Source organism: Pongo abelii, chromosome 21 (assembly GCF_028885655.2).
Source record: "Pongo abelii isolate AG06213 chromosome 21, NHGRI_mPonAbe1-v2.0_pri, whole genome shotgun sequence".
Classification (NCBI taxonomy): domain Eukaryota; kingdom Metazoa; phylum Chordata; class Mammalia; order Primates; family Hominidae; genus Pongo; species Pongo abelii.
Genome location: NC_072006.2, coordinates 67,370,701 through 67,385,261, shown reverse-complemented (window position 1 = coordinate 67,385,261; position 14,561 = coordinate 67,370,701). Strand labels below are relative to the sequence as shown.

Sequence of the window (14,561 nt, the reverse complement as noted above, 5' to 3'; positions counted from 1 at the left end):
TGAAGCGGTCAGTCTGAGTCCTTTCCAAGAACCCTACAACTGCCTTCCACTCATGAAGATGCTCATGGCCCTGAAAGCATGGTAGCCACCCAGAATCAGACACCTGTAGTTATCTCCTGCCTGGGGCTCAGGCAGGTGGTGGTGGGTGTCAGGCTGACTGGTGGATACTGGGATGTGCTGGCGTATTCCCTCTGTTTTTAATATGTTTGGAAAATTTCATTAAGCAAAAAAAAAAAAAAAAGTAATTACTTAGGCTATTCAAATCAGTTTAAAATCACGCAGTGGGTAGCTCAAAAGTTCTACTTCCTTCACACCAAGGAAACTAGTTTATGAAACATTAAGTGCCCCAGTCAAGAGAGCAGCCGATAGGTTTCAAATTAAACACACCAAGTACAGATTCACAAACTAAAAGGGGCAGCACTGTCAGAGTGAGAGGAGAGCCAACTACAGTTCCACAAGGCGAGCTTTCTTCTGTCCTTCCATTCCAAGATATCAACTTTCAATACAAATGCAATAGTATTTGTTATTAAAATATCCTTAGGAAAAAAGAGAGCTTCCAGATAACAGTTCTGAGAAAAATGTGAAAACTTTTACTGTTACATTAAGAACAGGTGGTAGAAGCAACCTATTCCGCACTTCTCAAAAGATACTGAGGGGCACATATGCCACGCTGGAATAAAGAATACAGAATCAAACATGTACAAAGGTACCACAGCAGGTTATGGTTCATACAGGACTTTAAATGACCAATGTTGACAATACAATTTGCAAAAAATATGAGAAAAGCAATACATATTTCTGAAACAAAAACATACCTGCTGTAAAAAACAACACGTGTACTATCAGAATAGAACAGTCAACAGAGCAGCAGTTACTGAAGACGGACAGCAACAGGCAGCTGCGCCAGCCATGGGTCTGCCGTGTGTCCACACCCATGAGGCCCTATTGCGTTGATGGAGAACAATGCAACGTTCTCCATCAGCGGGGAAGCACACAGACTGCTTGGCCACCATGCTTTCCGCCTGGTCTGTTCACACTGAGATTTAGCAGTAACAGCCCAGAACGGAATGCAGCTCCACGCTCCCTATGATATCAATGTCTTCAACACATGTGTAAGATTCTTTCTGGAGCCCCTAGCTCCTCCACTCTTCAAAACTAACAACGCACAGAAACAGAAATAAGAAAGCAAAGACATCACATTGCCTAAGAAAAACTGTCCTCAACTCATCTTCTCTACATGTTTTCAGATCATGTCCTGACGGAATGGAAAGAGCAGCTCCACCTCCCCGAGGCTTCCACGGACTCCGCACACACACGACCACCAGTCTTCAGTCATGCACCACGGAGACTTTGGTCCCAACCAGTGTCTGCCTTTTCTAGAAACTGGAGACCCAGATTCAAATGGCAAGATGTGTTAATTCCCATTTGCCTTGCAATAACCCTATGCTTCACAAAGATTCCAGACTAGGGGTTATTCCTCACCCAACTTCATGCATCAGGAACACAGAGTACCAGAATACTCTCACATTTTATTTCAAGGCACTCTCCACCAGAAAGTATAAAAAGAATAAACTACTTTGTAAAATGTGACTACATTTTTATAAAGACAACAGTGAGATCTAAAATGAGACAAAGGAGAATTATACTGCTCATTATCCCAAAGTGGCTTAATTTCATTTGCTTGCTGCAAAGACAAAGACTGTAAAAAGGAGCAAAGAAGTGTGCAAAGCACTTCCTTGGAAGACCTCGTCCACTAACAGATCATGAGAAAAGCAAGTGCAGCCCCTTACACGAAAGGCAAGCAGGCAGTAACATCAGAGACTTCCCAGTCTCCCCGACGTCTGCTCACGCTGGATGCTGGCACTGGCTTATCACGAAGGGAAGGAGAGCAGTAACAGTGGAGACTTCCCAGTCTCCCTGACATCTGCTCATGCTGGATGCTGGCACCGGCTTATCAGCTACCCACTGGCTGAAATGGAAATCAACACCAGCACATCACGTGACAGCCACGTAGTGACAGTCCAGGCATGTGATGACCCCATTTGTGTTCCCCTAGTTTGTGGAGAGACTTCCTATTGCTGTGCTTCTCACACTCTCTAGTTTTAAGAATATGTCAAATTGATTATATATTATGCAAGTAAACGATCTTATATACACGAATAGTAAAAGGTAATTAGGAATATGCTGAATCATCTGGTGCTGTTGAAGAAAACGTGCAGATGTCTCTCTCTCACCTAACCGTTTTCTTCTAGCTTCCGCTGTATTTTATCACCTATTAGTTACTCTCTTTCCCTCCAACTTATCTTCATCCTCAAACCTCAGAGGAAATAATCGCAAGGGTCCCATCTGGGAGAGCGGTAGTTGGAAGGCAGCATTTTTAGAGGGTAGGGAAGCACCACCTCCCCAGCACCGCATCCTTACAAATTCCAAAGGGCAACCAATGGGTCAGTCTGGAAGCCGCCATGCTTCTGTAACAACCGCAGCAATTCTATCTTTGCATCTCTTACTGGATTATATAAGCCATCTAGGTAAGAGTAAACACTGCCAAAAGCTCCTACCCACTGGAAAGAGAAGTAGAGGGCTTGAAAACACAACTTCGCCAGGCTCCAACACAGAAAGAAGCATCATTCAGAGGCGAGAACAATGCTGTGGATGCCTCCTGATCAACACTCAAGGGATGCAGGAGCTCGGTGAGGACGGTCCCTCAGAGGCAGATGACCCGACCGGCTCAGGTACTGGCGAGCTGGCCACCAGACCTAGACCGTGCTTGTCAAGATGCCTTGCTACTTGAGAATAAGGCAAGATCCCAGATTCAAGTGCTAGCAGCATTCTGCCCCTCAGATGCACCCGCAGGCTCCACTGGCTCCAAAGGATGCCCTTGGATGGGTCAGCAATTCCATGAACATCCACAAAACCAACACTTAGCACGGCTCAGTGGGGTCAACAGTGCCCGGCGGTCCGCTGCAATGAATCCAAACACATCTGTGCCCAGAGCTACAAGGCCATGTGCCCATCAACTGTCCCGACTCGCAGGCAATGCATGCAGACCTGAACCACTTCCCTCCTGCCCACCACGGAGCAGGGGACAGTTCTGTGAGTGAACAGAAGCAGGACATCGGCAGAGCCAGCTGACGATGGAAGATGAGATGCTGCCGAGATGCTGAAGGGCAGATCACTGAGGCTGAACATGTGTTCCTTCTGCCAACAGTCGTGCACCACCAGCTGGGGCTCTGCGTCCCCACTGGCCAAGGGCTGCCTCGCTCTAATGAAGGCCGCTCACTCAGCACAGGGCCAAGTGGCCTTTCCAGCTGCAGGTACCAGAAAAAGCCACTGCCGCTATCACGGGGGAAGAACGCCCCAAAGACAAAAGGTCATTTGAGATGATTAACATCTTTTAGAGGCCATTTTGGTCATTCTTGAAATCAAAGAGAAACCTTTATTTTCAACAAAACTGCCCAGAAGAGATGGTTCATTGATCCACTAGGAACAAGTCTCTCACCACACACAGCACCAAAATATATATTTAAAAAATTAAAAAACACATAGCCCCCTCACACGCATCCCCCAAAAGCCACACAACCCAGACCAAAGGGAAAACAAATCAAACTCAACGCCCTCACACACAAGCCATCTTTGAATTAGGATTTACAAATTTATATATTCTTTCCTATGGAAAAAGAAAAAAAAAAAACACAAAAACCACAGGGGTAAGGAAAAACTTGTAGGTGAAGGCCCAATGTCTGCCTAAGCTAACAGAAAGCAGAATCATGATTCGTGCTTTTCCTGTATTTTGAGTGGGATGCAGCCTAACAGCACAGCCCTCCGTGGCAGACCAAATCCTTCAGCAGCCAGAGGCCCCCAGAATGTTGGAAGAGCAAACCGCAGCCTTCTAGATTCTTCAGCGAGTGCCAGAGTGCAGGCTCTGCATCAGACTGCCAAAGAGACGGCAGCTTTCCTTGCAAGTTTTCCACTGCCTACAAAGGCCATTTTTCCCTATAAAAAAGATGCCAGGTCAAAAAAAAGTACAAGGGAGAAAAAGAGTTCTCTACTGCAGTAAGAATCTTGCAGTCGCAGGCTGATCTGAGGCAAGTCCCACGACACAGGGGTGGTGTTGGGTCCACCACACAAGCGCAGGCGCTACTTGGGCTCCTCAATCACACCCTTGCTGAGGTCTGTCATTTTGGGATATTTTACTTTCTTCTGGTCCAGCTCGTTCTGAGCCCAAAGTAGTAGTTTCAGTAATTTTGCCAGTTTGGGTGTTGACTCGCGATTTTCATAATCTAGGACAGCTTGGTTAACTTCACTCCACACCTAGAATATAAATACATCTGATTAAAACCACCATACACGCAGAGCACCAGCAGAGTCTATTAAAAACAGGCAGTTTAAACAAACATTAAGCCCTTAACTGCGAGACACTCTCGGGACATGCAATACATAGTCCTTGCCTGGGGAAGTTCACAGTCTGGTCGGCAAATGTCACATCCAACCTCGATGGCAGTTAAGTGCCATGAGCAAGGCTTGAACAAAGTGCTGAGGAGACTGGGAGAGAGGCAAGACCAGCATAGCAGGACATACCAGCACCCTCCTCACAAGCCTCAAGAAAACATCTCAAGTGGACTCTAGGACAGGCCATCCTTCCAAGACAGTGCAGGGAAGACAGAGCCCTGGGAGAGGACCTGGGGGAAGAGGGACCTGGGTCTGGGAAGGCGAGAAGCTGTCATGTTCTGCCAGACAAAAACATAGCAGTGAGGAGAGAAAAGTTTCAGAAGACAGGATTTTAAATGAAAAATACTTGGGACATCAACAGAAAGAAGGTTCAGATAAATATAAGAAATCAGTAAAGGGTGTGAATACTCTGTAACGGTCACCAAGTCCATTGTCCCTAGTTTGACAAGATAAAAGATTAAAAGCCAGAGAGAGGCCGAGCACGATGGCTCACACCTGTAATCCCAGTACTTTGGGAGGCTGGATCACCTGAGGTCAGGGGTTCGAGACCAGCCTGGCCAATATGGTGAAACCCCATCTCTACTAAAAATACAAAAATTAGCTGGGCATGGTGGCACACTCCTGTAGTCCCAGCTACTCGGGAGGCAGAGGCAAGAGAATTGCTTGAACACAGGAGGCGGGGGTTGCAGTGAGCCGAGATCTCGTCCCTGCACTCCAGCCTGGGTGACAGAACAAGACTTCACCTCCAAAAACAAAAAGCCATGAAGGAACCACTTAGCATCCCAGGCACAGAAGCTACCTGTCTCTCAGTCCACACCACAAAGCCACACACTTGGCGTCGTCAAGAAGCCCCCTCAGAGCACATCGGGAATGGACGGAAGCTTCCCTCTGGCAGGCCCCACCTTCTGCCTCTGCATGGTGTGGAGGAGGTCTCCGAAGGGCGACTCCTCGGGACTGTCAAAGGCCAGCAATGCCAGGGTACGCTCCATCTCTGTGAGGCACTCTCGGCTCTCCTCGCCCTGCTCCGCCAGTTGAGTCTGTGCAAACTCCAGTGCCGCCTCTGTCTCCCGCTGGCGGATCAGCTCGATCAAATGCTGTTGCTGGAGGCAGAGACAGACAAGCTTGACCCACACACACCCAGGCCAGGGACTTGGGGCAGGTGGTACCAGGTCCCAGTCAAAAGTACATCACAGACGGAAGACTCTTCTTGCATCTCTGAGTTATCAAATTTGCATTTTTAAAACAAAAAACAGCTTCTGAACTACATAAAAGAGCAAATTCAAACCCCTCCCCCACATGCATTGAAATAATATTATTAAAGCAAATTAGCCTATTATTTCTCAATCACTGCAAATAACTTTGACTTATCAAGTATCCGCAAACCAGACTACGCTCTCCTGAAACATACCTGCAAATGGAAGTAAAGATACCGGTTTGTGTCCAGGAGCTCTGGGTGGAGGCTGTTGATCAAGGCGATGGCCTCCTGAATCTGACCTTTCAGTATCATCTCCCGGATCTTGATTCGTTCATCAAGTGTTTCCAGATCCACACTAGGTTCGATCCCAGATTCCATTCGAAACTTCTCCGCTGCTTCCTTAAAGCCCTCTGAAAAGAAAAACCATCTTCACTGCTAGGAAAGTTAGCAAGGAATTAAGGCAAAGACTTTGTATCTCCAGAAACCCCAATTGCCTCAATTAATAACCTCTGATGTGAACCACACTTTTTCAGGAACTCGGTATTAATATCTTTATAATTTACAAGCTATGTTCTCAAAATACATATAGAAAATGAGAAGAGTATACTTCATTCCTTGTTATCCCATCCAAAAACTCTAACCCATTAGCCAAAGAGGTCAGAATGGCTGCTGGCCCAGTGTGTTGGTGTGGGCTCCTTTGAGAGGACAGATAATAGGTCCAGACGCCAGCAGCCACAGCTCTGGTGCCAGGTTAGGCAAGTCACACTGGCTCAGCCTCCACAGCACAGGGGCCCTCCATGGCCAGCTATACCTGCAGTGGCCTGGTGACTCCCACCTCTTAAGAGTGTCTACAATTTTTCAAAGCCAGCATGTGTGCCCCTTCCCCTGCCCCCGACATAATTATAGGCCTAAATTTCCTCTTCACCTTCCAAAAATATTTTTTTTGAGATGGGGTTCCACTCACTCTCCCAGGCTGGAGTGCAGTGGCACAATCTTGGCTCACTGCAACCTCCGCCTCCTGGGCTTAAGTGATCCTCCCACCTCAGCCTCCCAAGTAGCTGGGACTACGGGCACAAGCCACCACATCCAGCTAACTAAAATTTTTTTTTTGTAGAGACAAGGTCTCACTATGTTGCCCAGGCTGGTCTCGAATTCCTAGGCTCAATCTTCCTCTGTCTCTCAAAGTGCTGGGACTATAAGCATGAGCCGCCATGCTTGGCCCAAAAAATTTTCACAGAGATTAATTTGGGAGTAGGAACTGGGGACTAACGAGGGAGATTTTTCACGTCATGTCTTTTAAAAACATCTATTTTCTTGCCGTATACAGCACTGCCCTTCCTCCAGCTGACATCAAGAACAGCCTGAGTGTTATTTCCCTCTGCACGCTTCTGCTCTTCCCCATTCCCATCCTCTGAGTTGGGCATACTTTCCAGAAACAGGCCAGCATACTTTAGCAGACTGGCCAGAAGAGATCAACTATTTGGGCTTTCAATATACTTACTTCACAACAGTCTCAATTATTTTGATTAACTGTAAAACTGTCAAAGGCTGAAAAACGGGTTTGTGTTAGGTCTCAAGAGACCTGGAATAATCTCATCTTCAGAAAAGGCTTTCACGTGAGAATTTATAAACTTAACAGGTTAGCACTGTGTTTTCATAATGTCTGAACACAAATAACTACATCATCAAACCTCAGTGCTACAGCACTCCTTATGTGTTCAAAAAGGGAGAATCACATTCATGCAGCAGCATCCTCACTGTAAGCCATTACCTGTGACCAGGTAGTTCATGATGAGGCGGTTCATGTCTGCTCTCTGGACGTGCAAGTTATTGAGCTTTTCCATCCACTCATCTTTCGTGATTTCATCGGGTTTTTCTGCATAACTCATTCTGATTTATTTCTACAGGAAAAAAATAACAGCTGAGGGAGGGGTTTAGATGCTCCTCCAAGGGCAGAGGGCAGCGCTGGAGAGCTGTGAGCCGGAGAATCCCACACTGAGCATGTACGGAAAGAGAACGCTGCCATGGGACAACCACCAGACTGAGAACGCCAATGCTTAGCAAAGAATAAGTTCACTTCAACCTTTTCTACTCTGGTATCAGGAGAACGGACTGTGCTATAAAAACAATCTGGTACTCCTTACAAAGCTGAACATGTGTGCTCCTCACAACCCAGCAATTCTTTTAATACATTTATATTCTAGAAAAACTCACCAGGATGCACCAAACACAGACTACGCTGTTCACAGAAGCACCGTTCAAAGCGGCAGGAATGTGGAAGCCACCCACCTGAGCGTTCATTCAACAGCAGCGTGGACCAAGGGACTGTGGCGCACAGAACTGCATGTTTAAAACCCTTGGGCAGATGGCTTTTGGAATTCAGAATTCTTCAATGTACAACGATTATTTTGCACAATTTACCATGTAACAGCCTCACTGGGGTATGGGGGCACTCCCCATCATCAGACGTTATTTCTTCAGTGAAATGTGTTAAGTATCCATACTAAGTGGTAAAGGGTATTAAACTTTACCTGGTGAGGTTTTGGCCACCAAATAGGTTAAAAACAAAACCAAAAACTTTGGTTTCAGAGATGTTTAGATTTTTAGCATTGCTGAGAAAGGACTGTGGTCATGTATTCACACAAGAGAATTTCATAAAGCAGTTAAAATAAATGAACACCACACAAAGTCACATGGATGATTCTCATAAAACAATGCTGAATGAAAAAAGAGAGTTGCGGCCGGGCGCGGTGGCTCACGCCTATAATCCCAGCACTTTGGGAGGCCGAGGCGGGCGGATCACGAGGTCAGGAGATAGATAGAGACCATCCTGGCTAACACCGTGAAACCCCGTCTCTACTAAAAATACAAAAAATTAGCCGTGCTCGGTGGCGGGCGCCTGTAGTCCCAGCTACTCGGGAGGCTGAGGCAGGAGAATGGCGTGAACCCGGGAGGCGGAGATTGCAGTGAGCCGAGATCATGCCACTGCACTCCAGCCTGGGCGACAGAGCTAGACTCCGCCTCAAAAAAAGAAAAAAGAAAAAAAAAAAGAGAGTTGCAGGAAAGGCCAAATGTGGCGTGAGTTTTATTAGGAACAACAAGACAAAATACATGACATGTGCTTTAGCAACAAATATGTACGTGGCAAACCTATTTTTTTTTTTTTTTAAATAAGGGCATGAAAGCTGACACTCAGGAGGGGGTTACCTGTGGGAGGGGCAAATGGCTGAAGCCCCAGAGGCAGCTGTTCCGGCTTTGGGAGAATGGGTGGGTACCTGAGACAGGCAGGGGCACGCCACCGTCCACTCTGTCTTTCTCTTTTGCCACTGATACATACGTTACACATACTACTTTATACAAACTACTGCTAATAATTAAAAAACTTTGGTCTCTTGGCTGAAAATGGGATGAACGCAGGGTGGTGAGAGCTGAGCAGCCAGTCCATTAGGGAGACACCCAAGCGAGAGAGAACATCGGCAGAAGAGATGGAGAGCAAGGTGAGATCAAGATGCTTTGGCCAGAGTCAATGGCTGCTGCTGGACAGATTACCGGACAAAAAAAAGGGAAGAATCGAAGATGGTCACAGGTTTCAAATATGAGAGGCCCTGCAAGATGGGGCCACAAATAAGGAGGAAGGACTGGAAGAAGAACAGGTTTGAGGAGCAGGGCAAGTTTGACGTGACTATTAGACATGCGTCTGGAGAAATCAAGCAGGTGTCTGGATTACAGATCCTGAGCTCAGTGCTGAAAACATGAATTAGTGAAATAAGGAGGGGGGAGCTGGGGCACAGGCATATCCAAAGCCAAGAATTCAGCAAAGACCATAGAAAGAGTGTAGATAGGGAATGAGAATCGTCATTACTTGGAGGATGCCAACCTTGAAGGTAAAGCAGAGAAAGTGGCACCAGCAGAAGAAAACTTGCTGTGGAGCGGCAGGTAAAGTGGAGAAGAAACCAGGAGTCGCTGTCACACATGAACATCCATCTCTCGTAGTCAATTGCAAAACTCACTGAGACCAACTTTTTATTCACGACAATTAATGTTAACTTAAGGACTCATTTTCTTTTTCTTTCTTTCGAGACAGAGCCTCGCTCCGTCGCCCAGGCTGGAGGGCAGTGGCGCGATCATGGCTCACTGCAGCCTCGACCTCCTGAGCTCAAGCGATCCTCCCACCTCAGCCTCCAGAGTAGCTGGGACAACAGGAGCGCACCACTCCGCCTGGCTAATTTTTTTATTTTTAGCAGAGAAGGGAGTCTCGCTGTTGCCCCGGCTGGTCTCGAACTCGCGGGCTCAGGTGATCCGCCCACTTCGACCTCCGCCACCGCGCCCGGCCCTAGGACCAACGTTAAGAGCTCCGTAGGAAAAGGCACCTTTTCTCTCGGCCCATTCGGTGATCGGCACTCACAGCGCTTCCACTCCGGGCAGTTAACGTGCGCCCATGAAAAGCAACAACTTTGTAGAACTGGCCAGTCCTGTTGTTAGCAAGAAGAACTCGGTAGTCTCAAACTCCAGCATAAAAAGATTCAGCAGAAGAAAACACCCGTGTGCTGAAGACTCCTACTTTCCATGCCACACTTTACGTCCTCACCCGCTCGGTTTCTGCTTTAAAGCAGCAGATTTTATTAAAAAGACTTCGTTACAGACGTCGCTCCTCCGCAGAGACAGCTACCGCCGCCCCTCAGGCTGGCCGGGATCGCCCCAGAACACCAGCGCCTGAGGCCGCGCGCCTGGAGGCTGAGCCCTGACTGCCCCCTGGGCACCGGCGCGGGGCGGCCGTCCGGGCCGGGACTCACTGCGCGCCCCAATTCCGCACCTGCCAGCGCCGGCGCTTCCAAGGCTCCCAGAGCGGGGGCGGCGCGCACCCCGGCCGCATCCCGCCTGCCCGCCCGCCCCGGCCCCGGGAGACGGTCGGCCCGGCCGCCCGGGCCCGCCGCCGCCATCTTACCGTGCGGAACCTGCCTCCCGCGCTGCGCGGTCTGGGCGGCTGCGGCTCCGCAGCCTCTCCTGGGCCGGGGAGGGGTGGCGGCGGCCGGGGCGCCCGGGTAGAAGGAGGCAGAGGTGGGGGCCGCGGCAGAGGCGGGGGCGGGGGCGGGGGCGGGGAGCGGGAGGGCAGGCGCACCGGCGGCCGCCCCTCAGCACCTCTCGCGACAGCAAGAGAGCGCGAGAGCGCAAGCCGATGACCAATGAAGCGCCCCCGCGAGGGGGCGGGGCGGACGGCCTCCCGGAAGCGCGGAACCTCAGCTTCCGTCCTTGCGCAGAACCCTCCTCGCGGCGACCTCGCACTACGGGTTGGCGCCAGAGTCAAAAGGCGTCGGCCGCCTCTGGCAAGATGGCTGCTGCGGAGGCGTTGGAGTGCGGAAACCTGGAACTGGGATGGCGACGTCTACACTGAGTCGGAGACGAAGGTCCCAGCTTTTTTCCTGTCGTTTGCGTGAGGCCGGACGGGGTGGGGCGGGGGAAAGGCGCCCCTCAGACGAGGAAGGAGTCCCCTCCCGACCGGCGGCCTGCCAGGGCTGGTGTCCCTGAGGCCCAGGGAGAGACGGCTGACCCGAGACCGGGCTGGGCGAGAGCTGTGCTCTCTGCTCGTTGAAGCGAGTTCCTCGGTTTTACTCGAGATGTTATTGAGCGCGTCCTCACTCGAGGCCAGGTGGGGAATCAGAAGGGCCCTGCCCTCACGGCGCCTCCCAGGGGCTACGCCGAAGGGCGGGACACGGCCAGGGCGCGCGGGACAAAGGAGACCCCACTTGCTTGCGGGACGGAGTCCCGGCGGCGGCGCGGGGCAGGGCCGGGGTTACTCGGTCACTGGAGACCACCGGGCAGGAGCGCGGGTTGAGGCCGCACTTGGGTATTTGCGCGTTTACTTGCTTATTGCCTGTCCGCTCAGGAGGAATGCGAAGTCTGTCATTGCAGGGTCCCACGTTTCCGTTGCTGGGAAGTAACTTAAAATATTTGATAGAGCCGAAGGAAGAAATACAGTCCTTGAGGGGCAGCCCCGGATTTCATCTGTGAGGAATTCACGGGACGGCTTCTTTCTGAAATAGCAGTCAGGGGTGAGGTGGTTTCGTGTGTTTGCTTACAAGGGAGCTGAATAACGTGTAAGCTATGTCGGTCGGTCTACTTAGCGACAGTAAGTCCAGTTCGGCAAATAGGTTGGAGGAAGACTGATTTTGGACATTTTCCGTTAATCGAAAGAGCTAAATCTACAGGTCTAAGGTCTTGACAAAATTGTGCTTCATACGCAGAGGCAGTACATGCCAGTAATTTCTTCATTTGCAACTACATAACCCTATGGGAAACAGTTATTGGTCTTTATTTATTTATTTATTTTGAGACGGAGTCTCACTCTGTCGCCCAGGCTGGAGCGCAGTGGCGCCATCTCGGCTCACTGCAACCTCCGCCTCCCGAGTTCAAGCGATTCTCCTGCCTCAGCCTCCCGAGTAGCTGGGACCACAGGCGCGCGCCACCACGCCCAGCTAATTTTTGTATTTTTAGTAGAGACGGGGTTTCCCCTTGTTGGTCAGGCTGGTCTCGATGTCTTGACCTCGTGACCGCCCGCCTCGGCCTCCCAAAGTGCTGGGATTACAGGCGTGAGCCACCGCTCCCGGCCTATTTTGATTTTATTATATTTTTTGAGAAGGAGTCTCACTTTGTTACCCAGGCTGGAGTGCACTGTCATGATCTCAGCTCACTGCAACCTCCGTCTCCTGGGTTCAAGTGATTCTCCTGCCTCAGCCTCCCGAGTAGCTGGAACTACAGGCACCCGCCACCACGCCCGGCTATTTTGTATTTTTAGTACGGGTGGGGTTTCACCATGTTGGCTAGGCTGGTCTCGAACTCCTGACCTCAAATGATCACCCACCTCGGCCTCCCAAGGTGCTGGGATTACAGTTATGAGCCACCGCATCCGGCCTATTTTTATTTTTTAAAGTTTTTTAGAGACGGGGTCTTGCCTTCTTGCCCAGGCTGGTCTCGATCTCCTGGGCTCAAGCCATCCTCCCGCCTCGGCCTCTGGGAGTGCTGGATTTACAGGCGTTAGCCACCATGCCCAGCCTGAACTTCAAGGAAAAAGTGTGCAAGGGGATGCACGAGCAGAAAGCTTGAGTGCTAGCGCCTTAAGGAGACATTTCTTAACCTTCCAGTCCAAAGAGGCTTTCTCAGTGCCTGCCTGTGGGTCACAGGTTAATGCCCCTCCTCCCAACAGCCAACCAGGAGCCCCCTCCTTAATCCTCTCTAGAAACTGGCTCCTTTGTGTTGTTTCCCAGCTTCTTCCACCATAACATGGAAGCCATCATCTTTGCTTTTTGGATTGCCAGGATGTCTCCGTAACTCCTGTTGAGTTCCAGAAGTCCTGTCACTACCTCTCACATAGCAGACAGGGTGATCTCTCCAAAAGCCATCACTCATTGACTCTATCCTTCTAACATCCCTTGGGGACTCCCCAATTGCCTATGTAAAGTTAGCGCCACTATAAGTCTGCACTCCTGATCTTACTCTCTGCTCCAGCCATCCCAGCTGATTGGAGGTTTTCTCATGTCAACAAGCTTTGTTATCGCTGCTCTCTCACAGTCTGGGCCCTAGCTAACAGCCTTCCCTAGGCTAACTCCTGCTCACCTCCTCAGTAGAGACGTGGCTTTCTCGGGGAAGTCTTCCCTAACAAAGCCGGATTGAGTGCCTTTCCTTTATGTTTGCACAGAATCCTAACTTAGCTCTTCGTAGCTCTTAGCACACGGTCCGTGTGGTTGCTGTCTGATGGGATGTCATGATTCACCATAAAATGGTAAGCTTCATGTGAGTTGATTATGGCTAAAGTCTAGCTCGTAATAGGAGCTCCATAAATATTTGTTGAGTGATGAAGGAATAAATGAGTGAATGATTATGAGGATCTTAGCTGGAAGCAATACTAGCAAAAATGGAAAGAGACCTCCAGTCAGGAGGGAAATGAGCAGTCCTTGGTGTCTGACAATTTGTGGGAGCTAAGAAGGAAGACCAGAGTGATGCGGGTGAGTAGCCCAGCTGATGAGGTAGTGGCACCAACTGAGAATGATCATGATGAAGAAGGAGGTGCAACAACGAGGGTAAGGTGGTGAGTTCAACGTGGGCCTCATTCAATTGGAGGTGCCTGTGGGACACATCTAAAGTTCAAGGGGAAGAGCAGGGTTAGAGTTGAGAGTTGATGGGTACAGTATTCAGAGGAAGCCCATGGAGACAAGGAGTGGATCAAGTCCAGAATGCAGAGCTGCAAGCTGTATTCACTAAGGAAGAAGTTGCCTATGAAGGGTAGCAAGAAAGTGGCCGTGGGGTCTGACAAGAACCAGGGGCTTCAAAAGCGCTCCCTGAAGCCACAGGGTGTTGAGTTTCAAGAAGCTATGTTAGCAGTTTCCAGGCGGCAGGGATGTCCAGGGTGAAGGTGCCAAAACTCCCCATTTGATAGTTTTTGGTGAGAGAGCAAGAAGTTGAGTGATGCGATGGGAATGGGAAACATTGGAGTGTGGTGAGCAGGGGTGAGGTGAAGACAGCATAGTATGTTGAAGGCGTTCAGAAGCCATTAGGGCCATGCACTTATGTACTGAGAAGTGAGCAGTGAGCTAGATGCCACGAAACGCTGCAGCAGCAGGTGAGACTGAGGAGCAGGGAGGGGGGTCAAGGATCATTTCTCAGCTTCTGGCCTATGAATTTATAGGGTGGTGGGACCATCCTCTGGATAGGGAACGCCAGAGAAGAACCTGGATGTATGTAGTAGGGAGGTCAGAAATCCTAAGCTCATTTTGCATGTGTTAGGTAGGTTTTGAAGTGCATTTGAGGCATTCACATGGAGATGCCAGGGGAGCAGGTGAATGATGGTGCCCAGATCCAGGCAGAGATAAAGGCAACTACAGCCAGGTGTGCATGAAGTCTCCGTGGAGAAGGTATGGGTGGA

The 14,561-nt window shown here is 49.7% G+C and overlaps 2 protein-coding genes across 4 annotated transcripts in view; one reads left to right on the top strand and one right to left on the bottom strand.

The window, feature by feature from the left end:
- Positions 1-567: 567 nt before the first annotated feature.
- On the bottom strand, positions 568-10,850 carry GID8 (GID complex subunit 8 homolog). Of its 2 annotated transcripts, XM_024238942.3 has the most exons (6): positions 10,590-10,801; positions 10,015-10,116; positions 7,416-7,545; positions 5,858-6,054; positions 5,352-5,549; positions 568-4,311 (listed from the first exon to the last, which is right to left on the bottom strand). In XM_024238942.3, the coding sequence occupies exons 3-6, from the start codon at positions 7,531-7,533 to the stop codon at positions 4,138-4,140; spliced, it is 687 nt and encodes a 228-aa protein (XP_024094710.1). In that variant the 5' UTR covers positions 7,534-7,545; positions 10,015-10,116; positions 10,590-10,801; the 3' UTR covers positions 568-4,137. The 2 variants fall into 2 exon arrangements, with proteins under 2 accessions (XP_024094710.1, XP_003779445.2); XM_003779397.5 differs by lacking the exon at positions 10,015-10,116 and having other exon boundaries at positions 10,590-10,850.
- A 40-nt stretch (positions 10,851-10,890) lies between these two features.
- Positions 10,891-14,561, top strand: part of DIDO1 (death inducer-obliterator 1) — a 60,585-nt gene continuing 56,914 nt past the window's right edge. The window contains 1 exon segment of one of the 2 annotated variants that reach the window (NM_001131454.2): positions 10,891-11,049. The gene's annotated coding sequence lies outside the window, so the exon portion shown is untranslated. 2 annotated transcript variants of the gene reach the window in all.

What these genes read in the sequence shown, in the direction of transcription:
- GID8 (XM_003779397.5), bottom strand. Translation starts at nt 7,533, where the DNA reads ATGAGTTATGCAGAAAAACCCGATGAAATCACGAAAGATGAGTGGATG. An exon ending in ATCTTTACTTCCATTTGCAG is followed by an intron (nt 5,550 to 5,857) that starts GTATGTTTCAGG and finishes CTCTGCCTCCAG; the next exon opens with CAACAGCATTTGATCGAGCT. An exon ending in ACACCATGCAGAGGCAGAAG is followed by an intron (nt 4,312 to 5,351) that starts GTGGGGCCTGCC and finishes TTTATATTCTAG; the next exon opens with GTGTGGAGTGAAGTTAACCA.